General features: G+C 39.3%; 1 protein-coding gene and 1 long non-coding RNA gene across 2 annotated transcripts in view; one reads left to right on the forward strand and one right to left on the reverse strand.

The window, feature by feature from the left end:
• DCAF13 (DDB1 and CUL4 associated factor 13) lies at positions 1–23,853 on the forward strand. Its single transcript, XM_081204858.1, has 11 exons — positions 1–143; positions 1,791–1,990; positions 3,444–3,551; positions 5,707–5,796; positions 7,074–7,229; positions 8,035–8,112; positions 10,982–11,064; positions 12,272–12,436; positions 15,740–15,875; positions 20,452–20,615; positions 21,282–23,853. Exons 1-11 carry the CDS (start codon positions 74–76, stop codon positions 21,367–21,369), a joined length of 1,338 nt encoding a protein of 445 aa, XP_081060984.1. The 5' UTR covers positions 1–73; the 3' UTR covers positions 21,370–23,853.
• Positions 13,496–26,536, reverse strand: part of LOC308593132 — an 18,748-nt gene continuing 5,707 nt past the window's right edge. Inside the window, exons 2-3 of the long non-coding RNA XR_014010765.1 lie at positions 15,039–15,072; positions 13,496–13,636 (exon numbers count right to left, since the gene is read on the reverse strand). This is a non-coding gene — a long non-coding RNA (uncharacterized lncRNA). The remainder of the gene's footprint in view (positions 13,637–15,038; positions 15,073–26,536) is intronic.

Here is a 26,536-nt window from a genome sequence, read left to right on the forward strand (position 1 = left end):
GTGGGCTGCCGGAGGGTAGCGGAGAGGACCGTTTCTTCCGCCATCGCCATCCCGACGCCCTCAGTCGCAGACGATGAAGGTGAAGGTGTTGAGCCGGAATCCGGATGATTACGTGCGGGAAACCAAGCAGGACCTTCATCGGGGTGAGAAGGGGAATTATGCGAAAGGGCGGCCGGGTTTGTGTTGAGCGTCGCTTCTTAGGAAGCCAAGTTTGGCTCTCTTTGCGATGCCGGAGCGGCTTCCAACACCTGAAGGCGACTCCCGAGTCAGGCTGAGGTTTCCTTTTCTCTTTTTTGCACTGTTCGCCTCTTCAGGCTGAGAGAGATCTCTGCTGGAAGGGGGATCGGGTTGAGAGTTGTTCTGCACATGGCATCTTCCAGAGAGTCATGGGAACTGTAGCTTGTCCAGGGTGTTGGGACTTGTAGCTCTGTGAGGGACAAACTGCGGTTCCTATTCTTTTCTTTTTTTCTTTTTCTTGGGGTGGGGGAAGGGGGAGTTCTGTACTTTTAAAGTATGATTCGTACACAGCTTTGCACTGTGCCCATTATCCAAAAACCACGACCGAAATGAGGGAGGGAATTCTTTTATACGTGTGAAGTAAAATTTGGTGAAGAAAACCTATGGAGCACTGAGCACAGGCGTCTTTCCTCTCCCTTCCCTTCCTGTGACTTGGGTTGCATCTCGTTTGCAGTGATAAGGCAGGTGTCATCTGCCCAGGTTGCTGGCACAATCTGGGGCTTGTGTGACATTATGGTCAATTCTAATCTCATTGCTCAGAGCACTTGGATTATTGCAATGCGTTCTGTGTGGGGCTACCCTCCAAGACTTAGAACTGCGACTAGTGATGCTGCAGCCTGATAATTAACCAGGACAGCTAGATGTAAACATGAAACACCAATCCTAAAAGCAGTGCACTTGACTGCTTATGTACTACCAGGCTCAACAACATCCTGGTAATGGCCTATGAGGCCTACATAGTTCAGGGCTCTAGTCATAGTTCAGGCCAGGAGTGCCTCTTTCAGTACCAGTCAATTTGATCCTTAAGATCATTGCTGGGGTGTCGGGGGGGGGTGGACACCCTTTTCATGGACCTCCGAAGGGCCTTCTCTAGTGGCACGCTGACTTTGGAAAGCCCTCAGCTTGAAGATCTGTTGCCCCCCTCCTTGCTTTACATAAATAGATGTCAGTTAAATACATTTTTGTCTGGTTTTCCTGAATTGAAGTTACTTTGTTTTAATACTTAAGAGCTGCAGACGATTTTTTGGTGTGTCATAATGGTTCTGAGGTTTCTGGATATTTTGTATGTTGGTTATTATGTTTTATATATGATACATGTTTTATGTTTTATATGTTATTGTATATTACTCTAGGTTGTATTAGGAGGAATGGTGATTTAGAAATTTAACTAACAAAAAGAAAGAAGAAATTTGCTGAAACATTGGATATAATTCATGAACATGTTCTACATTCTCTGAGCAGTGTGGTTGTTTGCCTGATCACCAGTTTATTGAAATCTCAATTTGCTACATTAAATGGATTGTGTATGTAATGATTGATAGAAACACATTAAAAAAAAGAAAAATTGAGGGCTGTTTATGAACAATGTATGTTCATTTAAACAGGATTCTTAATTTACTCAAAGCTAGTAAGACTGATCCAAAGTATGAGAACATTTTTGTTTTCCAGCATAGTAGTGTCTTATTAACTAGCTACATAAAAGGCAAAAGGAAGCTTTATGACAGTAATCTTCTCTGTTGTTTTGTATGTTCATATGATTATTTGGTTTATAGTTCCACGGAATTATGATCCTGCATTACATCCCTTTGAGGTTCCACGGGAATATACTCGAGCACTAAATGCAACAAAATTAGACCGTGTTTTTGCAAAGCCTTTTGTTGCATCATTAGATGGCCACAGGGATGGTGTTAACTGCATGGCTAAGCATCCAAACAGCTTGTCTACAGTTTTGTCTGGAGCATGTGATGGAGAGGTATGTATAATTGGATAAAAACAACAACCATAAAGTGTCAGATCATGTTTTTACTGTGGTTATTTAATTCTGCAAGAAATAGAACCTTGCATTTCAGTTATGTGTGTACCTATAACTGTGAGCAAGACTGTGCTATGCCCTGAGAAAAGGCCTATTTAATGGAAACAAGCTACAGTATATTGGATTAAGGATAATAATAATAATTATTATTATTATTATTTCTTATTTATATCCCGCCCATCTGGCTGGGTTTCCCCAGCCACTCTGGGTGGCTTCCAACTGAATATTAAAAACAATACAGCATTAGACATTAAAAACTTCCCCACTTCAACTGTTGCTCGTTTCCTAGTGTATGTTCTCCTTCCCTCTTGAGACAAGGTATTTGGGGAGAAGAGTAGGAAGGAAGACTGTGACTTCAGGAAGTAATAATCCAATCATAGCATCAGGGATTGGATAACAGTAACTGGGTTGGTTTCAGTTGGTGTTGCCTGTGGATATAGCCATGGAAGGTGCCTAGTCCTGCAATCCTGTATACAGGTACTAGGAAGTAAACCCCACTGACCTCCATTGGGACCTGTTCAAAAGCTAAATTATAACATTAAGTCTTAAAAACTGAACCACCAATTAAAAGCTACCAGTTTAATGCAAGTCATTTAAAGCTCCTCTGGCAAAATGCTCTGTTTTATTTGTCTGGTTTCTAGCCACAATTTTTTAAAATGATATTTTTTATTAATTTTCACAATTAAACATTAAAGTATAAAAAGATAAAATAAACCAAAAAAGAAGATAATAAAAAATAGGAAAAAATAAAACATTTTCACACCATAATAAATTCATATTTTAGGATTACTTAGATCCCTCGACTTCCCCCCACTCCCTTCCCTGGTTCTCTTGTATTATCTTAATTTATACATGTCAGTAATTTCTGGTTTCTATCCACAATTGAGCAGCTTCCTATATTTTGCTGACTGAAATATTGAAATAATGTTATAGTAGGATCACCGATTTTACTTATTCAGTCTGAGCTTAATGCAATTTGCCAACAAATAAGAAGAAAGGGGGCTGGAAACCCATGCTTACTGGGCTCTGGATGCTCTCGCAAGATCATATGGAATCATCCAAGATCTCATGGAGTCAAGATCTCCAGAGTCCTCATGTGACTGTCCCAGAGTCCAGCAAGCAAGGTGGAGGGCTTAAAAGCTATTTCCGTAAAGGGTTTACTGGGCCATCTGAGATGTCGGGTGGCTGGGGCAGTTCTGGGGCTCATTCTGACTTTGTATGATTTCACCTTTACGTACAACCCTCAGAAATACAAACTTCACATAAGTTGTAATCTCACTGTCCTAATTTCTAGATTTCAAAAGGGCATCGCACCATTTTGTAATATTGTTCCAAAAAACAGTATTAATGCTGAATTGTTCAATAACAACATGCTGCTGTTTGTTTCCAATAGGTTAGAATTTGGAACTTGATGAAGCGTGAATGCACCCGTACATTGCAGGCACATGAGGGCTTTGTGAGAGGAATGTGTACCCGTTTCTGTGGTACATCTTTCTTCACTGTAAGTATAATAGTGGGAATTATGGAGAAAGATTCAAATGCTTGGTATACTTCTTTTTCTTTGTTACTTTCCCCCATTCTGCATTCTGTTTTCTAAATAATAGAATCAAATACTTTTATTTTATGACTCTCGCCTACTACTGCAGCAGCTTATTTTTTATCTAGTTCAGGGGCAGGGAATCTCAGGCTTGGGGGAGTGGGTCAAATGCAGCCTCCCAGCCCCTCTTTCACTGGTCCTTGGGTCTCTCCCCACTCTCCTTACGTGCTTTTGCCTGGCTGAAATCTCCTTGAACTGCAATAATGCTTTTGCTTGTCTGGAGGTAGAGGTGTTTTTGTAGAAACCTCTTGACTTTTGTGTGGGTGGAATGCAACCTCTTGTACAAAGGTGAGAGTTATTATGCCCATTTTTGCCTCTGACTGTACCCAAAAAGTTGAGCGTGAGGGAATGTGATCCTGCAGACAGAAGGAGGTTTCCCACCTCTTTAGGTTTTACTCTTCCATACTAATTCTACTTTCTTGGAGCATAAAGCAAGCTCAGGGGTAAGCCAATCTTCCAAACTACTCCTGCTATTTCAGAAATCTGCTGCTTTCTTTGAGTTTGAAGAGCAGGCACAATGTTCAAACAAATGTGTTCTCTGTTTGAAAAAGCTATAGATTTACATATCCTCTTATTTAAATATCCTCTGTCACTGTTGTAAGTCCAGTCACTCAGTACAAGTAATTCTTTTGCCTCTAGCAAACAGTTTAATAAAGTAATGGAGTCCTTGCAGTGCACTTCAGCATAGTTAAATACAATCCCTCTTTAGTACAAACACCTATCTGTTGATGACTATTGTGAGACTTAAAATATTTTTATGGGTATTTTTTAATACCTGTTGTGCAGCCTAATCCAACTTGTATTTAGACAAAAGTAAGTCCCATGGAGTACTTGCATTGGATAGATCTATCTTGGGATAGATGTGCGGGAATATTTGCAACACTGTTAGAGCTAATAACTCTTCATTCATCATTTATTTTTACCAATTTGCAGTGTTCACTATGTTATTCACAGAAATACAGTTGCTTTCATAGCCCTTTTCCATAGAACTTTAAAAATGTTTAGGCATGCAGCTGGAAGGACAATAGATTTGTCACTCACAATCAGTGAGTGAGGTCCCAAATAAGGAGAACTGGCAGTTAAAAATGATGAAATATGCAGAGTTAGCGGGTCTAACAAGTAAACATAGCTGTCAACTTTTCCCTTTTCTTGCGAGGAATCCTATTCAGAATAAGGGAATTTCCCTTTAAAAAAGGGAAACGTTGACAGCTAGGCAAGTAAAATAAGAGAACAAGAAAATCAAGTATATAAAGAGGAATGGAAAATTTTTGTGGCGTATTTGGATACAACTGTAAACATGTGCAAACGTTAGTAGGATTAAGGTAAATTCAACAATATAACACATAACAAAGGAATAATAAATAAATAAGGGAGCTAAATGGATATACAAGAATAGGTGGAGTGGGAAAATTAAAGGAACCAGGGAAGGGGAAGTTGTAAATGACGTGTGTGTGTGTGTGTTTGTATCTATATCTATATGTGAGAAATTTGTCATTCAATCTGGAAGAAATGCAATCTGGCACCACATTTATCATCATCATCATCATCATCATCACTTTTAATTTGTATACCTTCTTTCTATTTTACAATACCCAAGGTGGTTTGCAGGTTGAAGAAACGAAGAATGTACACCTTATAACAATCTAATCCAAGACAATAATGTGACAAGAAAACATAACTTGAAAATAAGCAACCTATATCAAATAAAGTAATATTCAACAATCCATTAGAATAGTATAGAATAATATTAAATATCACCATATAAAAATTAAACAGAAATTCACTCTTAACAATTATAATAATTTCTAAACTATAATCAATAAAACAATAGCAAGTCACAGTGCATAAAATACAATACAAATTGAGAAGCAGAGACTGGAGGGTGGGGCAAGGCAGGTGGAAGAAGGCCTTGCCTGATGGAGTCTCTCCCCTCACAGTTCTTCCTCCAGGAAGTAAATTTAAGATTGACTATGCACACTTGTTACTTTCACATAAACATCAGAAGGACTGAATTGTAACTCTCTTACTATGAATACAATGTTTTCTCCAAAATCATTAGGTTGGTGATGATAAAACCGTGAAGCACTGGAAAATGGAGTCACCAGCTTATGGGGAAGCAGAAGAACCGCTAAATACGATTCTTGGAAAGGTATTACTTTATTCATTGTCTTGTTTTGCTCTCCCTTTCCTTCTGTGTTTAAAGATTCAGATGAAGGTATTGTTTTACTTGAATATGAGCAGAAAACTATTGACCTTGGATCTGTAGTGTCAAAGATGATGTAGGTGTCACTGAATGCCGTTATCGGACAATATTCCCATAAGCTGAGTGCCCTTGCAATGCTGGTACAAAGCCTCTGTATGATTTAGTTTATTTATTAGATTTTTATACTGGCCTTCAACAAAAATGGTCATGGGTTGATTTACAAAAAAAAGAGAAAAGAAGCATAATAATATATCATAACCAAAATCATTAAAATATTTATCGTAAATTACATAAATGGCATAAAACACCATAAATGTGCCATCAGCCACTAAAAATTCAGCAGGAAGATGGTTTTAAAACCCAGCATTTGGAAGAATACTAAGGGTGAGAATTAGATCAGGCATGAAACGACTGCTGAAAAGGCTGCAGGAAGAATCAGATTGTAATTTCCTGCCATACCTCTTGTGTATTTGTGTCCTGGTGCAGTAAGTTGTAGAATTCAGCTGCATATATTCATGCTAGTGATAATTAACCCCATTTCCTTAAAGTTCAGCAAATAGGTGTGATATTTCCGTAATAAAAAATTCTGGATACTGTAGTGGATTAAGCTACCATTTAGCTTTTAAAAAATAGGTCCACTCAGGTATAGTGACTTGCTATCCTGTTGCCTCTTGTGGGATTGTATTTGAAAATGTGATAAAAAAAGCTTGTGCACACAAATCGGCGGGGAAATGGTTGCAACCTTTGAAGTACTTGTAGAGCTGTACCCATGGTTAACTGTAATTAAAAAAATAATAGCTATACTGTACTGTTCTTCCTAACCAAAGTTACTGGAAATGACTAGCAAAATGTCTGAATAAATAAAAGAGACAATTAAGACCTTAAGGGTCCCTCATGAGATTGGGTTTCCTTACCGAGATTGCGGCTGTCTCTTGTACCTTCTGGCACTAGGTGCAAGAGGGTGATGAGGCAAGGGTGTTTACAAGCCTCCACCCTGACTTCAGATGTTCCAGCTGCTACTCCGCTGCTGAATTTCTGGGTCACAGGAGGTTTCAGAAGAAATAAATCCTGTTCAGCAATGGTTGCTGAAGCAGGACTCCCTTACTCTGACTGTTTTAGATGTCTCTTGCGGTTCCTGGCATTGACACTAAGCACAAAACCCTCCGAGTATAAAACCAGCAATTCATTGTTGGTACTCTTTTTTTTATATTTGCATTTTAAAGACTGTGTACACTGGAATTGATCACCATTGGAAGGATCCTGTTTTTGCTACTTGTGGTCATCAAGTTGATATCTGGGATGAACAGAGAACCAGTCCTTTATGCTCTTTGACGTGGGGAGTCGATAGCATAAGCAGTGTCAAATTCAATCCAATTGAGGTAACAACTTATTTATATATATTCCACTGTAAGGACTGTCACTAAATGTTTTAGTACCAGCAACATAGTCAGCATTGCTGTATAAAATGCAGTTGTATATCCTTTCAGAGGAGTTGGAGGATAACTTGGGTAGATAAAGGTGAAGGAAGCTAATGAGTGAGGAGGGTGAAAAGACCGCAGAAATCACAGGCGGCGTCAGACCTTCTTGTCTGTGCTTGTTGCAAGTTGATTTTGAGGAGGGATTTTGGAAGGGGAGAAATGGCTTGATGGACAGTGAGGAGGTGGGGGTAGATGTTCACAGAAAAGGCAGTTGCAAAGGGAGCAGAACACAGTCTTGGGTGAAAAGGTAGAGATGTTTAAAACTATAAAAGTATTAGATTTCCCAATTGTAAAGTAAGATGGGGTCATTAACCCTAAAAAGAGCATCTGTTAACTATACATATCCAAGGATTGCACTCATTGCATACACTGAGCAGTTTTAAGAGTTCCCCTGTCATTTCTTCCACCCACTCAGACTACTTTTAGATTCTCCTAGGTTTTAAAATCAGTTTAAAAGCATGAGATCTGGGAAATGTCTTGAGCTTTATCCCCTCCACATTATCTTCTTTTTTAGCAACAGTAGATTAAATAAGATAGCTTATGTACTGCTGCTGAAAATTACACTGTTTAAAAGATAGTGCTGCTGGTTTAAACATGTCCTGTATATATTATACCTTTTTCAGTTAGCACTTAACAATTTAAGATTTTTTGCTTTGTTTTTTGCTTGACGATATTTACATTACTTGATATGCAACTGATTTTTCAGATGTACCTTTTGGGAAGCTGTGCTTCAGACAGGAATATTGTGCTATATGACATGAGACAATCAACGGCATTGAAGAAGGTAATGCATAATCTTTAAGATCCTTTGACTGAAGTGTCCGTGTATGCATTCCCTGCACACGCCTTTTCATTTTGGAAGGGAAATTATCTTTTAAGTTCCACTGCTAAGGAGCTCCATAATTTTCATAGTTCTCGGTTGGGTGCAAGATTCTTTTAGCATAGAATTCTTTGTCATGTAGCAGATAGAAAGCGTAGCTTTTCTGAGATCACTTTAGGCCAGCATTGAGAAGCCTTTGCCCACAAGGCTGTTTCCCCCCACATCACACCCAAATAAGGTGCAAATAAGGCAGATAAATATTTGACTACAAAGGAACAGTTGGCAGCCTTGAAATGTGCTCCCTAATTTTTCTTGGCAAGCAGGGATTTCCTTTGGATAAACAGGACTTTTCTAGCTGGATAAATGGGTCTTTACCACAAGTCTCCACTTGCTAGGGATTTAGTCTTGTTTTAAAAGTATTTGTTGTTTTTGTGTTTTTAAGTGTTTTAAATTTTATGTAAATTGCCTTGAGGTGGTTTAAAAGGTGATTAATAATTTAATGATAGTGCAAATAATAATAATAATGTGGTGCATTTTATATTTGACACTGGGATTGGTTCCACTGGGGAGCTCCCACGCACAACCAATCCCTGCAGAAAGCGGGGCTTGCAGTCATTGCTAATCAACTGATTTGTACTGACGGCAACCCCTACAGTGTTTGGCTGCGCTCCAGAGCTGCCTATTGGGAAGCTCTGACTGCATCTTATCCCTGTTGAAAGCAGAGGATCAACTAAAGAGATCTTTCATAGTAAGCTGGCCTGAGTTCAAGCTGGTCTACTTTCAACTGATGCCATGGTGATGTCATGTGATGGATGGGTGAGCCCACACCTATCAAAAGTGGCCTGTGCAGGGGGGGCGGGGTAGAGGAACACCTGTTGGGCTGTATCCAGTTCCCCACCCCTGCTTTAGACTCCTGTAGGGAGATAGTGTAGGTATGAAGAATGCTTTGAACACAATACCTACCCTTGGACTCTTTGCCTGTTGAGATAAAGCAGGCACCTTCACTGCACTCTTTTCGACGCCTGCTAAATACATTCTTGTTTAGACAATCCTACCCAGAAGCTTAGGGACGCGGGTGGCGCATGCCGATCAGAAGGTCGGCAGTTCAAATCCCCGTGACGGGGTGAGCTCCCGTTGCTTGGTCCCTGCTCCTGCCAACCTAGCAGTTCGAAAGCACGTCAAAGTGCAAGTAGATTAATACGTACCGCTCCGGTGGGAAGGTAAACGGCGTTTCTGTGCGTTGCTCTGGTTTGCCAGAGGCGGCTTAGTCATGCTGGCCACATGACCCGGAAGCTGTACGCCGGCTCCCTTGTTAGTCATGCTGGCCACATGACCCGGAAGCTGTACGCCGGCTCCCTTGGCCAATAAAGCGAGATGAGCGCCGCAACCAGACAGGGTCCCTTTACCTTACCCAGAAGCTTAGTCATTATAATCTGTTTAGTATCATAGCTTCTGTATTAAAAAAAGTTTTTTATGCTGTTAATGTTTTTTGATTTTATTTTACCTTTTAATACACCACTTTGAGGTTTTTATAATCAGGTGGGGTGGGTGGGTGTGTACACACATTAAAATAGTGTGGATTTGGAAAAGGACTGTATCATGGGCACCTCTCCATACCCTGATGCGTCACACTTCCTTATACTAATTTCTGTTTCTCTTAGGTTGTGAGTCAGCAAGCTGGAGTCTGACTTTTTTTTAACCTGTGTAAAACACTTAGGCTCCCTTTTCCCGAAATGTCATTGCTGTGGAAATGGAACATTTCAATACACAACATTGTCTGTGGATTAGAATAGATCATACAACACAACTGAAATTTTGTTTGTGTGCTTCAGTTCATGGTGTGGTTTGTTCAGTTATTTGGTAAATAAATGGTACAAGATCATGCTATGCAAATAGTTTCCCCACCGAAAAGGAGATATTCGAAGCCTCTTCAAGGTTCAGTAAAGGTGAAAGGTATTCACTGACTGAGGATAACAAACTTCCTTCTTTGGCTTACAATATCTCCCAGCTGTCGCTACTATTGCCTTTTAGAGTGGGACTGTACAGCATATGGACTGCTAAAGACTTTTCAACTAATCAGCCTTCTGCCAAGTAGGGGTCTGGCTAGAGTAAGTTGTCAGTTTTATCCCTTCAGCAGAGGATCAGGGCAGTCTCTTTTCATTGCCATCTGGATTTTTTTCAAGCCTTGATACAGAGTTTCTGATCAGCAAAGCAAATTACTACCAGTATGTTTCAGGGTCTGCATTTAAACCAATTAACATAATTTCACAATATCTACCCTCCATAGAAGTCTACCTCAAGTAAAAGAGGAGTGTCCAAGCCTGTAGTTTTCATTGGTGAACTACAGGTATATTTCATTGGTGAACTATTACCTCAGTAAAGGAATTGTCATCATATGAGAAAAAATTATTGTGCATTATGGTTCTTCTAATAGCTGTAAGTGAGTTTGAGATCATGGGACCTGTATTTTTTTTAGTAGTCCTGGCTTCTGTGAACAAGAATCCATTGGACAAATATACTTGATGATACCTTGTCATCTTGTCCAGCCTTCTTTTCAGAGGGTTGCTGCTGCCATGAATACCTTATTTTGAATCTGCAGTTTTTGGGCTGCATCCTGAGTAGTTTTTTTGTTTTGTTTTTTTACTTGCCAGTTTCTTTACATATGTTTTGTTTTTGGGAAATTCTTGATGCTGACACCAGCATATTCTACACCTTGCACAGACATGTTGGGAACTTGTGGAACTTGGACCAGTTGTTAATACATCTGTATAATTTCTAGTGATTATCTAATAAATGTTTGAAAAATGTTTGAAAAATATTTAAATTTCCTCAGGTTATTTTGGATATGAGAACAAATACGCTTTGCTGGAATCCCATGGAAGCTTTCATTTTCACTGCTGCAAATGAGGACTTCAAGTAAGAATTATTGTTGCCTTACTTGCTCTCCATTTAGACTTCTGTAGTTATTCAGAACATTTGTAATTTTAAGTTTTGACTTCTGCTTCGTGTAAGGATATGATTTTTATAGAAGTTACAAGGAGGCTGTTGGATTTTAACTTTTATCTGGAATCCAAAGAGCTACTTATTTAAATTGTTTTTACTTGTTGGTTTTTCCATCTGTGAGGACCTTCAAGATGTCCAATATATGTTAATCAATTTGGCAATTCCTTCAGGAAACCTCGGAGGAGGACAATGGAAAAGAAAGCAAAGCAGAAACAAACAATGCCTGGATGAAATACTGGGCTCATAGATAAGGAGGGGGTTCAATAGATCATTGCATGTGTATCAAGTTGAAGCTCACTCAGAGCAGAATTGGCCTGTAAGGGTAAAATGTACTCCTGGGGTCCAATGGGCACCTGCCATGCTTGCTTTGTAATTTACTGTATTTTTTGCTCTATAAGACTCACTTTTTCCCTCCTAAAAAGTAAGGGGAAATGTGTGTGCGTCTTATGGAGCGAATGCAGGCTGCGCAACTATTCCAGAAGCCAGAACAGCAAGAGGGATTGCTGCTTTCACTGCGCAGCGATCCCTCTTGCTGTTCTGGCTTCTGAGATTCAGAATATTTTTTTTCTTGTTTTCCTCCTCCAAAAACTAGGTGCGTCTTGTGGTCTGGTGCGTCTTATAGAGCGAAAAATACAGTATTTTTTCAGAGGAGTGTACAAGAAAAAATAGAAAAATAGAAAAACTACTCCAATGCTTTTAAATTCCTTTATTATGACACTTCATAATACAGTCATACCTCATGTTATGTCCGCTTCATGTTATGTTCTTTCAGGTTATGTCCCGCCACGACCTTGAAGTACCGGGAAGGGTTACTTCTGGGTTTCGCCACTTGCGCATGTGCAGATGCGCAAAAGCGGCAAATTGCAACCCGCGTGTACACAGACATGCCCCTGTGGGTTGCGTTCTTTTCATGTTGCGAACGGGCCTCCGGAACGGATCCTGTTCGCAATCAGTGGTACCACTGTACAAACAAAATGCTCTAACAAAGTCAGACATGGGTACAAAAATTTTGAAAATACATTTGATTATGCTAGTATTCAGCCCCTGGAAATGAAGCTTTACCTGTGCAATTGAACATAATGGAATTAAGTGTAAAGTGTTAACTTTCTTTCTTTTGCAGCTTATATACTTTTGATATGCGATTTCTTGACAAGCCTGTAGTGGTTCATATGGATCATGTGTCTGCAGTCCTTGATGTGGATTACTCTCCTACTGGGAAAGAATTTGTTTCTGCCAGCTTTGATAAATCTATTCGCATTTTTCCAGTAGACAAAGGTCATAGCAGGTCAGTGATTTTACAAATAGGCTTCTCTTGGGACCCCCTCCTCCTTTCCCACCATTCTTAATGCTCTCATTAACTTATTTAATGTGTTTATTGAGGAAGGATATATCCTCCTACCAGTCGTTGTTTGTTGCTTGCACTGAAAAAATAATAATTCACAGCTGTTGAATTTCCAGTTGAATTGTCCAGTATTTCAGTACTTCCTATACGTTAGAATGTATATTGAATTTACAAACTAAAATTGATTGAGTTCTAAATCCTACTTTAGACTAGCCTAATGATGGGCTCACTCAGTGGGATTTTTGCTTTTGCAAATCCACTCTTTCAAGAGTCTTGCGTCATGTATAATGGTGAGGTGCTCAAGAAACAAGTCTGTCAAATTCTCCTGTGGGGCTGGGAGAGGTCAACATCTGACCCACTGGCAGGATCCACTTCCCTACCCCTACTGAGAGCCAGTGTGGTGTAGTGGTTGCGAGTGGTAATCTGGTGAACCGGGTTTGTGTCTCCGCTCCTCCACATGCAGCTGCTGGGTTACCTTGGGCCAGTCACACTCCTCTGAAGTCTCTCAGCCCCACTCACCTCACAGAGTGTTTGTTGTGGGGGAGGAAGGGAAAGGAGAATGTTAGCCACTTTGAGACTCCTTTGGGTAGTGATAAAGTGGGATATCAAATCCAAACTCTTCTTCTCTTCTTCTACTTATATAAAGTAGCTCTGTTTTCCTTCAGAATAGAGCTTTGCCTCTCAGGAGTTCAAAATATAAAAATACATAATTAAAGGAAACAGTTAAAATACAATATTGACAGACTGTGTTGAGACACAGTAAAGTCATTCAAACTCAGAAAATAATGTATACTTCCAGGATCCACATAACCTCTTTAATGATATCATTTTAAAAAACATGAGTTTTGCATAGAAGTAATATTTTACTTATCAAAGGCACGTTGCTGAACTTATTTGTCTAATCCAGGAGGCTTCTTTAATAGTCCCAAGGGCTCATAAGCCATGGCATATTTTGTGTTCCTAATTAAGCCCTGAATGTGAAACTTGAGAAGACAGAAGAAATAAGAGATATTCTGTTTATTAAGTTCATTAAAAGCCCTTGGCAAATGAACCAGATGTTTGTGTGATTAAATGAAAGAATCAAGTTATTCACCCATATGCTATTGTATTGCTCTTGTCCTCAGAAGAGTGATTTTTCAAAACCTGTGACAAGCAAAAGGCACAAATAAAATATTTTTTTTAAAAGAAAGGATTAGTTGAAAGAAGCATCTGAAATGGCATAGAATTATTTTCTTCCAGAGATCAATAAGGAGAGTAGAGGGCACCAATAAAGGCCTTTTCTGTACTTTTATCAGAATGGCATGACTGCTGTTAAATATGTCATGAAGCTAGTGATCTAATATGTTAAGGAGTGATTGGACCATTCTTCAAAAAACTAATAATTTGAGCAAAGGGGAGACTTGCTCTTTAGTTACTCTCTTTTGTCTACATAATATATGAAAAACAGTTAATATTTTATATGTGCACAGCTCCAGACTCCTGGGGCTCTGGCTTGCTTGTGAGGTCCTCCTGAACTCCTGAACTCATTTATAAGCATGCACATATGCACATACTTCTTTTCAGGCAAACCTCACTGAAAATATTGGGTGAGATTCAGTATAGCAGAAGATGGTATCCACTACAACCCCCTGTGCACCCCCAAAATCTGCTCTGGTGCTTTGGGAGACTCCTCTTGGGCAGATTTTTGGGGTATGCAGGGACTGGAAGGGGAGAAAAGAAAGCACAAGTCCAGTTACACAAGCAGATTTCTAGCAACTAGAGGATGAATATTGTTTGATGTTGCCCACTGTTTATAGTTGAAACTATAAGCACCAATTAAAATTATATAACACTATATGATATAAATCTATGTAATAAAATGGCCAAGACATACTTCAAAACTGCATCTCCCTTCATCTCAGGGCAAGATTGTTTTTTAGTAGCCCTGTGGTGGCAGTGAATAATAAAATAAAGCTATGAATGTGCTTTGGTTGCATTCCGATCTTAATTGAAAACAAATTAGACTACTGGGGACATAAGCAAAGTCTCCATGTAAGTAGTAATTATCATCTATAGCTGTTCTATGTCTTATGTATTTATTTTTAAACAGTAGACTTGAATGAAGAAAAAATATAGGTTACAATAAATAATATAACCAAATGAAAATAATTGTAAATTGTACATAGTTGTTAAATAATTACAAGATGGGTACTCTGCGCCTTTATAAATATTTTAAAGTATAATTTAAATCAGAACAGAGTACTTGCTCTAATTTAAGGCGTTATATCGAAGAGTGGAACTCATTTTGCGTAACATTGCTTTTGCAGCTCCTTTTTTCTCTCCCACAAAAAGCTATTCCTGTGGATTGAGGGACCCTTTGGAATAATGTTGCTGCTGCTTGTTGTTGTTTTTTTAATTATTATTATTAGATGATTATTATTGAATTGTCTTACACACGTTTCAAGCCAATGTGCAGGTTACAAGAAAAGAACTATTAAAAAACCCCAGTTAAAACCAAAAGAGAAAACACCAGCAGATATATATTTTAAAAATACAAATCAGATACCTTAGCAGAGACACATTCATCCAGCTTGGAATGCCTGTTGGAGAAAAAATGTTCACAGTATCATCTAGGTTTCATCAAGATAGTCTCTGCTGAGTTTCATCTTTGCTGCCACAAGCCAAACTGGTCATGTGACTTTCAATGACATGTTTCAGTTGGTTTTTTGCACTTAAGCAGAACTACAACCAAGCAGGTGTTGACTGAGTTTCTGACTGAATGTCAAAAGCTGATCTATATAACAGCTTCAACGCCTGGTATTGCCAACTGCACACCTAGTTAATGGAAGCTTAGCTGATAGTTAACCCTCCCCCCCCCCCCAAATGAGTTTGGTCTTCCATGTGCTCAGAGTCATGAGAACAGGCTAGAAGTTGTCATTATTAGCACAGAGGTGATTCACACGACCACTGTTTATCTCATCTGTGTATTCTGGTAACAGACATCTTCCTTGAGGTGTTGGGTAAGGGCCCCAGAAATAATTATTTTTGAGTCTTTTGTATGCAGTTAGTAATTTCTGAGGATTTAGGTGGTGCTACATATTGTTTAATTTGTCAGCAATACACGTTGTATACCTTAAAAATAAACTTACTGGTCCCTTTTATGAATAAAAAATAACACTTTCCAGTGTTGAAAGGAAAATGCATGATGAAAGAAAACATCAGTATAAATGTTCCAATTTAATAGGTGTTTTTGTTTGTTTGTTTTAGAGAAGTCTATCATACAAAGCGAATGCAGCATGTCATTACTGTTAAATGGACATCTGACAACAAATATATCTTGTGTGGCTCTGACGAAATGAACATTCGTTTGTGGAAAGCTAATGCTTCTGAAAAACTTGGTGTGGTAAGTAAATTCAAATTGTATTTTTTAAAGTGAATTAAGGTGACAAAAATATATTTATGTATTCAAAATGCTGATATTTAATTTGGCTTAGTTGTATGCATGGTAATCTTTCATTGCAACCAGCCTGCCTTGAATTTGCTCATTTTCTTTATTATGGTATATATTTATATCAATTTAATAGAACTGTTCAGTGGCTCAGTTCACACGTACTGCTAAGAGCAAACCATGTGTTAGCATGAGGCTGTGGGTTCTCAGAGAGGCTATTGCTGCCACTGCAGTCCTCCCCTATTTCCATGGCAGTACCTGGGGCTCCTGCTCTTTGTTTTCTCCAGATTGTCTCCTCCAGATTTGTCGGGAGCGAGACAAATGATAAACCTGAGGTTTTTTTATGACACATTAAATCAGACTGGTTTAGCACTGGCTAATGCAGCAGTAGGACTGGGCGAGGAGCACAGAAGTAGCTGTTTGGCTAAATGCTCCTCAAGAGATTAGTTGATCATTCAACTCCATGCTCATGTGATACTGCAAAAGATTAAGCTTCTGAAGAAAAAAATATGCAAGAATATTTAATGCATAGGAAGTGTCATGCAGGCTATACCATTTTTTTTCTTTAAAGAAAAACAATATGAATAAGAGGCGCTTCTCCGTCATTGCAGAATTCTCCTCTGTCAGAGATGCACTGCACAATTTCACTTGACGTTTGGATTAGACCTAAATACACTGCTTAGGTTGTGGCTTTCATAGTTGATTATGTTTATTTGACTGGTAGTTGTACTTTGACACTGAGGCTGCTCAAGTATTCATCATTTCTGACATTCATGTTTCCTTTGCTTCATTAATGTATTTGGCGTTGCACTCATTACGTAAAATCAGTGGAACACTCTAGCAAGAACAGCATCTCTGCAGGAGCCAGAGGCGCTTACCCTGTCTACACTCCACTGACGATTAAGCCTATGATATTCTGGGTAACTGTGGTGGAGATAAATGACATCTAGTTGTTACAGCTGCAGGAGAGTGTTCTTTAAAAAGGACTGTGCTGCTCTCCAAAATAGAAACTTTACGTTTCTGCATCTGTGTAATGCAGACTTTGTGAAAGCAAATCTGCTTTTAAATTGCAAAAGTTGCATGCAATTGAATAAGTTACATGAGATGGGCATTTTAAATATCTAATGTGGTGCACCTGATACAATTTAGACAAGATACACGCTGATCTTGGGTATCTTCTTCACAAAAAGAAAGCTACAGTTGTGGTCTTGATAATGTAAATGAACTAGTAATTTTGAGTATTCACTCATTGTAATGTTTTGTAGAACTCTCTTGGATTGTATAACAATTAGTATGGGGTTTAGTAATGCAATGAGCTTTTATAGCCCAGTCCTTTTGAGTTTCTGTCTGAAGTAGTAGCATATAGGCACAAATATAATACTCGAAGTGCTAGTGTGAGGCCTTTGCTTCTGCCTTTGCTATATAACAGGAATCATCTTTAATCTTGGATCATAGTCTCACCCTTAAGCCCAGGACAGCCCTCAAAGCTGATGCTTTGGAGGAAGTGACTCTGGCCTGTTTGTGCTAACAAGAGCAAGTTGTCAATATGCATTGAACTGAGGTCAGGGAGGTGATGATACAATTGTGCATTTGCTTTTAAAAAAAGAGATATTGAGATTTCTGTTCTAGGTGTTTATAACATGATAGGGCTATGAACATAATGTGAATATCAGGTGCAGTTCATGCCTAATCCTGAGACATGCCCCTGGCTTCTGCTCTACTGCCATTTTGTGAAAATTCATGCTATATTTCATATTATACTGACCTTTGTATGAATGCCCCTCATCGTAGATGTTACCCTGTCACTTTTCCTCCTATTCCAAGCTCCCTTCCCCCTCTTCCCCTTCCTGATTTTGCACACATTCACCTACACAGTAATTCAGGAGTGCTGTGCATATAAACTCACAATATTGTTTTTGTCTGCAGAAGGAGCAGGGTTCTATCAGCAACCATTTTTTAAAGTAATTGCCTTTAATTAAAATGAAAGCCTTTTAATTTGGATTGCATTGACTATTTGCACTGCAGGAATGCCTGGAATGTATTGCTGACTAAACAAACTATTATGGGATGTCTTGAGATAATGACCAAGGAAAAATATCACATGTAATTTGTAAAGGATTACTGTATTTCATTCCTGTAAATGTCTGCTAACATTGATTCAATTTAATATCTTATATTTGAGAGCTAAGATAACTCCAGCTGGATGTTTGTATCAAATGTTTTCCTCTAGAGCCCAAAAGGTGACTTTCGCTATTTGTGTATGTTGGTGAAATCATTAGGGGTTTGGCATCAAGATGCTTAGGTTTTGACTCTATAGATGAACAACCCTCCTCCCATTAATTCATTAGACCCTTTTATAGATATATAAGGAAAAAAATGAAGGTGTCCGGAAGAGAGGCTAATTGAAACCGTCCTACTCAATTAATAAAATAAGCTATACCTAACTAAGCAGCTGAGTATAATGGGCTTCTGCTTCCTTGCTTCCAGCAAAAAATTATTCCTACTGGAGTGATTAAATTCTGCGTAGATTGCCAGTAAAGTGATAACAAATAGGCAGCCATTTTATAAAGTATGGCAAACTTAAATAATAAATATGTAAGTTCTTGCGTCAACTTCAGGTGCAAGTATTTATCCATTTGCGATTGGATCCAAAGGTGACCTTCACAGATGGATTTTGATCCAGTTGTGGTTCCTGCTAACAAAATTGGACAGAATGTGACTTCTAGTTATTTCCCCTGCAGCTTTCTATCCACATCATCTCCCACACTGAAGAGGGTTCTTCAACCCTCTGCGGCAAAATTTCAGGCGGAAGGGGGGATCTGTAAAAGTCACCTCCTCTCCCCACTCCTTCCATTAGTGGGTGCTGTGAGTGGAACTCTCCTCACAGGGTTATTGGAGCCCTAAGATGCCTGATGAAAAATCCAAATAAAAAATGGGTCATGTTAATGCTTGCATTGGACTGAGCAACTTGGAGATGGTAACTAGTATGGGTGGCGCTGTGGGTTAAACCACTGAGCCTAGGACTTGCCGATCAGAAGGTCGGCGGTTCGAATCCCCGTGACGGGGTGAGCTCCCGTTGCTCGGTCCCTGCTCCTGCCAACCTAGCAGTTCAAAAGCATGTCAAAGTGCAAGTAGATAAATAGGTACCGCTCTGGCGAGAAGGTAAACTGTGTTTCCGTGCGCTGCTCTGGTTTGCCAGAAGCGGCTTTGTCATGCTGGCCACATGACCCAGAAGCTGTACGCCAGCTCCCTCGGCCAATAAAGCGAGATGAGCGCCGCAACCCCAGAGTCGCCACGACTGGACCTAATGGTCAGGGGTCCCTTTACCTTTACCTTTATATAAGTGAGATGTGTTCCCAGAATGGTTTTAAGGTAAAAGGTAAAGGTACCCCTGCCCGTACGGGCCAGTCTTGACAGACTCTAGGGTTGTGTGCTCATATCACTCTAGAGGCCGGGAGCCAGCGCTGTCCGCAGACACTTCCGGGTCACGTGGCCAGCGTGACGAAGCTGCTCTGACGAACCGGCACCAGAGCAGCACACGGAAACGCTGTTTACCTTCCTGCTATAAAGCGGTACCTATTTATCTACTTGCACTTAAGGGTGCTTTCGAACTGTTAGGTGGGCAGGAGCTGGGACCGAACGACGGCAGCTCACCCCGCCGCGGGGATTCGAACCGCCGACCATACGATCAGCAAGTCCTAGGCACTGAGGTTTTACCCACAGCGCCACCCGCATCCCCGCGGAATGGTTTTAGGTAGCACTTTTAAGCAGACTTACTTGAAAACAAGTTCTACTAGTTCTTGGTTTTTCTGAGAGTCAGATCAGCTTTGACTACATTTTTGCCCATTTTTGTTCCACTGCTATTGGAACGAACTATTTATTGAATTTGTATACTGCCTTTTTGCCTAGGCACACCAGGAGTTTTACAGTTACACAGTTTTGCCACTCACTCACCATGATAAGATAAAAATGAACCATGAACAGCCCCCTTCCTCCAGCCCTCCTCCTTCCTTCTCACAAGGCAAATGATGTTTTTTGGCAAGTGGCAAAAAGGGGATAGTTTGCCTGGCATAGGCCCTGATGGTATCTCTGCTTCCCTCTGAAATAGACAATTAAACCACTCCAGGGACTACTTCATATTTGCTGCTTCTTCTAATGGGCAGGGTGATTGCTGTTAATTGGAGGGTTATTTAACATGTGATTTATTCCTTCTTACTACTCTTTCTGCCCCCTCAACCTGAATAGCCCACTTGTGGGGGATGGGAGAAGAATATACAGTTTCTAGTATATCTTTTAAAGAATCCAGTTTCTTTTTCTCTCGTGCTTGCAGTGTGGGATTGCACAGTTTTAGCTGATATTTGCCAGGTTCTTGGAGATCTGGCAGTGACAGTTTTGTACCTGTTAGCAGACACACGGGAACCAACAATACTTCTTGTGGATTTGCACACTTCTAAAACTGTTCTGTCTTGCTTTATGGAATAAGTCATATTTACCACCTGCTCAGTTTTAACACCAGGGTCTGTTTCTGTAGCTTCTTCCTCGGGAAAAAGCAGCTATGAACTACAATGAGAAATTGAAAGAGAAATTCCAGCACCACCCCCAAATCAAACGTATAAGTCGCCATCGACACTTGCCAAAGATGATCTACAGCCAGGCCAGAGAGCAACGCATCATGAGAGAAGCTCGTCGGCGAAAGTATGTTACTTCTTAACTTTACCTTGTTAAATTATATGTTATATTGGGCCATTCTTTCAGTTAGCCCAGCAACACTTTTGAATAGATTTAGAGGAAACTTGCTAACTTGAAGAGCAGTTCCATTTACTCTTTTCTATTGAAATTTTACCAAAAAGAAAGAAATCTGTATAGGAGTCTATTGGCAAGCTTTCATTATTTTATTGCATATTATTCTAAGGGCAAGAAGTTGGACTAGATGATTTATTGGCTCTTGCAAATGATTCTGGAACATTTATTTGTTAATTTAAGCAATTAGATTGCATGAGGCAATGGGGTGGAAAGGGAAGTCAAAGTGGTGGTAAATACTCACGTTCAAGAGAAAAGGAACAGGTGGTTTCTCCATGGAACAAAATAGACAATCCTTAGAAATAGTAGAGAACACTATAAAATACATTATTCAGTTTTGTTTTAATTGAATCTGTTGCCTAAAAGAAGCAACTCAAAATGAGTTTCTGCTCAAGTTTATGATCTAGCAGCCAGTTAGTGATTTTCCAAATATAGTAGGGCATTTTCAGTATATTGTTTTTTAGAAGCAATGTAGAGTATGGTCAGTTAAGTACTTTGTTTTTTAAATAAAATTATACCCGTTGTGGCTGAAATAATTAATTTTGATGTTTTTTATTCTAGGGAAATGAATCGACGGAAACACAGCAAGCCTGGATCTGTACCGCTTGTGTCAGAGAAGAAGAAACACATTGTGGCTGTAGTGAAATAATAGTTTATATAATGGCCTGTTTTACTGGTTGAATTCTTAAAGACAATGTGCACATCCTTTTGTTATAGGAGATAATTCTGACACTTACTTTTTAAAAGTCTCCATTACTATTGTAATGTTTGGATTTTGCATTAAAAAGGCATTTAAAATTTTATATCTAGATATGCTACTGATATAGTTTAGGTTAATTTTGTGACCTCCAGTAGCATTTCATTCTGTTGTACCTTCTGTCAATTCAATTTTGTGTCACCTGAGAAAGAGACATAGGTGTTGTATCCACTGCCAAAAAGGATGAACAACTTCACTATGCAACAAGCAGCTTTCCCTTTACTAGAGACTACATAAGCATTCAGCATGTAATTTCTAAAATCCTATGAAGAGTTCTTCATAGGCTAGATAATTTAGGAAACCCTAGTGTTATGACACTTGCCTGTGTTTCCTTACTGCACCCATCAACATAATTGGGCAGTTGTCAATATGTGATATTAAAACAAAGATTGAATTGACAACCAAAAGGAATTGAAAACCAATAAAGATACTTCAAAATAAAATCCAGGAGCAGGACCCAGTAAAAATTCTGCCCTACTCGGATTTTTCTTGAAAAATTCACATAGACTGTTAGTGATGTCCTCCATAGGAATAATTCAGTAAGTACTCCTGAGACAGAAAGTACTGGTCTCATATTTTTGCATCTCCAAGTAATGCTGGAAAAGAAACTGAAACACTTGAAGAATCTCTGCCAATCAGTGGGAAATGGACCAGTAGCCTGACTTTATTTAAGGCAGACTTTGTTTCTGGGATTTCTGCAATAATTTAAACCATCTGGGGGGCATCGATTGATATTAAACTGGCCAAACATTTACTAACAGTTGCCTTGTTTTCTGCTTGTAGTTATGGCTCACAAAATATCTGTGCAGTTTCCTCCGCAAATGATCATCAAGCCCTGTGGTGATGGCCTGGAACTTTGCATTGTGTGTGCTATTCATTACCTACTTCCAGTTCTAACAGTTGCTACTTATTCCCTGTGTCGAGTCATAGTGAGCTATAATCGGCTTCTCTAGGAGAAGTGTTTCTAATTGTGGGATTGGGTTAACGATCTGTATCAGAGCCTTCAGCAAGGAGCTTCTTGCATCTTAAGTGACAGGAGTAGGATCAGCATGGTCCTAAGTGCTAATTTTTCTGAAGAGAGCCTAATGGGTGCAGAGCTCTGCAGAGGATTTTATTCATAGGAACAAAAGACCTGAAGAAGGAAGAGGATGTTGACCATAGGAAAATGCTGCATCATAGATGAGATGGAAGTAGCACATCAGCAAATTTCTTTACCAGACTGTGTTGATGACAGGAAATGATTTTTCATGCCATAAGCATTCAGGACACAATAAGCCAAAATTATTTTTCCTACAAAGCAAGTAATCTAGTTTTTAAAATTGAAGGAGAAACATTTAATTGGTACAGCTGGATAAATAAAGGTGTATTTATAGATAAGCTATTTGAGGAATAGAGCCTGTTGGGTTTTTTTGAACTAGTTAAGGCAAAAATGTAACCTTTGTGAACAAATCCATGGACAATATTTGCAGCTGCATCTTTTTTGCAATAGAGTATTTGCAATCAGAAAATACTGGGATGTTTCTGATAAACCCGTGTTTCAAAATAATCCTTCTCTTTCTGGTTGTCTCTGAAGCCCCAAAAACATCAGCGAAAAAAGCATAGCGTAAATAACTGGATTAAAATGGCAATCTCAAAATGTAGAACAAAATGGAACCCATTTGTTGGGAAAGTTTATGTAAAGTATCTCTTTTTCAAATATTCTATTCAAATATATGAAAGTAACAATATTATTTTGTCATACTCACTCTAAAGGATTCTAATACAATTAAGCTTTAGTGACTTATTTTATACTTCCATATTTAATAATAAAAATTCACTCTATATGAAAGTAAAAGTATTTCCCAGTATACTATTATATACACCTTTGGGGGTTTTGTTTATTGTTTTGCATTTTTTGCTCTGGCCATGTTTGCCTCTGGCCACACACATCACTGGTATGTGGCCCCCAGAAGGGTTCCCATGAGGTAATGTGGCCCTTGGGCTGAAAAAGTTCTCCCATGCCTGGGTTGATTTATTTGAACAGCGTATAATGTGACCCCAGGGAAGTGCCTCTATATACACACACACCATAGTTGACATTTCTTAGTGTTTCTGGTTTCTGAAAAAAACCATGTAAGTCTGAATCAACTTTATGGTCAATGCTGCCCATTTGTTCTGTGCTGAGAGAATAATCAGAGCAAACTCCCTTCAATAAAATGAGAATTAGCAAACTTACAGGAACATTACTAAAGTGGTGCTCTTCAAAGTGCCAAAGCTCAGATTACAGGAATTCATCATATCCATGAATCAGATAGCATTGGTCTTGCAGTGTAATTCTACCTAAATTATGTTTGTCAGTTGAGAATGCCAAATTAAATGCTGTTTTGTCAAAATTTATTGCTGCTGTTGGGAAACTGCTTTGATGACATGACAACCCCTCTTGAGAGAGGAGGAGGAGACTGCTTGAACCATTCCTGTTATTGTGAAAAGATGGGGCAAAGTGAGTTAAGACACCAATGGCTGAAAGATTTCTACCTGCTGCACTGCACTGGTGAGAGAGATTACATTATACAAAGGCAAAATCCCAGAGGAATGTCTCTTGTATGTATTCCATAGACATGAATGGGAATTAACTTTTTAATATTTTTTGAATAACATATAAGGCAACAAATACAAACATTTGCTGGTTGGGAAGAGAAGAGACAGCAAGCTTGATTATTGTGTTCTTTCTTCACTGGTGTGGATGAAAGGACAAAAATGTGCATTGAATACTTTATCAATGGTTTGGGACCAGAATATATGGTATCAGAAATGGCATACTCCCGCAGTCCTCAGCATAAGCCTGTCAGGACCTTCAACACTATTCATATCTGCATAGTATCACCAAGTAGAACTGTTTAGGATATTGAGAGATAATTTGAGTTTTGCCATTGCCAGGTTTGAAGGGGCCATTGGCAAATGCCCATCTGGTTCATATATCAGTGAATCTCTCTGGTACGAAAAACGTAATACCAGGCGTTGGGGGAAATTAAAATAGCAGCATCACCATCTGATTGCAAAATAGTTCATTTTCTAGCATAGACATTCTGTTTCATAGAAATAATGGGATTTTGCTAAGGGAAGTTTAGAGTTTGTTAATCCTCTAATGAACAGTTCTCAATGTGTTAATTTGTTTGTACTCGGTGCACAGAGAGGTTTTCCATTAATGCACACTTTCAGTTGGAACTCATTCAGGTACTGTAGGTATTAATAACACCATGGACGAAAACTATATGCAAGGTAAAAAGGACAGAACATAATTATGTTTTTTCCTTCTTTGCAAGAAAATTGGAACAATGAGGGTTGTATGTGTTGAGAGAAAGAAAGGAGGGCTTCTGAAACACTGGTAATTTCTATACATAATACACTTGAAGCCAAGGGTTCTGCATATATGCCAAAAACGCAAATACTCTGACACCCTGTGTGAGCATCCCAGGATTTCTGGAACTGGCATGCTGGCTCCAGAATCCCCAGAATGCTCTTTCGAGATCTCTCAGAGCTGTCCAAGTTCCCATGAAATCTTGCGGAAGCATCACAGACCTGGAGAGAGCCAGTGTGCTGTAGTGGTTAAGAGCAGTAGACTCGTGATCTGGTGAACCAGGATTGCGTCTCCGCTCCTCCACTTGCAGCTGCTGGGTGACCTTGGGCTAGTCACACTTCTTTGAAGTCTCTCAGCCCCACTCACCTCACAGAGTGTTTGTTGTGGGGGAGGAAGGGAAAGGAGAATGTTAGATCCTTCGGGTAGTGATAAAGCGGGATATCAAATCCAAACTACTCCCCTTGCTTCAGAAGCAAAGCTGAGAGCTTAAAAACTCTATGCCAGAAAAATCCAGCACAAAAAGAGTTTTTAAACTGTGTCTTGGTTCCTGAGCAAGGTCCACTCCTCATGCTGGCTTAATTTACAGGATGTCAACCAGCTAGCATTCAGTCATGTATTGCTGAAATTGCAGAAGTTACATGTACATAAGATGTGATCGTACTGTATAATATTATAGTACCAGATTAGCCTGCATCTCTCTATATATGCACACAAAACCCTATTATCTTACAGACATGTTCACAAAAGTATTACTTTGGGCATTTTTACACAGGGGGTTATTGCAGTGGGCACAGTTACTTTAGGAACACAGTATTGTCTTGCTTTGGTGAGGAAATTAGCAAGAAGCAGTAAATGGCAATATAAACAAATGTAATTTATTTTCATTTGGCATGTGTATTGGCATACATTTGAGTGAAATGGCTTTTGTCTTGAAGCAACCATACATAGATGTAGAATAGCAAGATGGTTAGCTGTTACAAATTATATACGCTATCCACATCCACGTTGTCAGGACTTTAAGCTTAAATAATTGCTGTTACAGAGAGAGAGAGTGCTTTATATGAAATAGAGTTGGGCACCAGAGGACAGGGCAAAATTGCAGCCTACATGCACCAGAAGGGAAAGCTCAAATGCAAATGACTGTGGTTTGGAGTAATGCGTAGGTTCAGAGACAATGCAATGAGGGAAATGAGAAAGGTATAGATAAGAGGAAGGAGTGAGACACTAATAATTACCTGTGCCAAGGAAGGGAGAGTAAAGAGAAAGCATATGCTCACTGCTGAATCCAGACTTCCTGGCAAAGGCTAAACACACTTTGTATGGTGGAGAAACAGGCCTGGGTACCATTGACAGCAAAATATCCAGAAAAGGGGTTTTTAGGCTGAGGTGATGGCTGGGTGGACATCCTTGTTAGCTTACCCTTGAAGTAAATATCACTACCCTGGGTTTCTTAGAATCTTCCTAAGCAGCTGAAGGGGTTCCTAATAAAGTTCAAGAAATATAAAAGGCTTCCTTTTGAGATAACATTGGCTTATGCCTGCTAGGGTCATGACTAATCTGAAGAAAACAAGCATGTCTGAGAAGCAGGGAGGGGAGGCAGGTATAAAGGGCCTAGGTTTTGTTCATGCAGGCATCAGTGAGTTGAAGCAGACGTGAAAAAGAGTGGAGATGGTGGGTGGTTCCTGCTTTGGTTCCAATAATTTATGTATTTATTTAAAATAC

Source organism: Podarcis bocagei, assembly GCF_964188305.1.
Source record: "Podarcis bocagei genome assembly, chromosome: 8".
In the NCBI taxonomy this organism is placed as follows: Eukaryota; Metazoa; Chordata; class Lepidosauria; order Squamata; family Lacertidae; genus Podarcis; species Podarcis bocagei.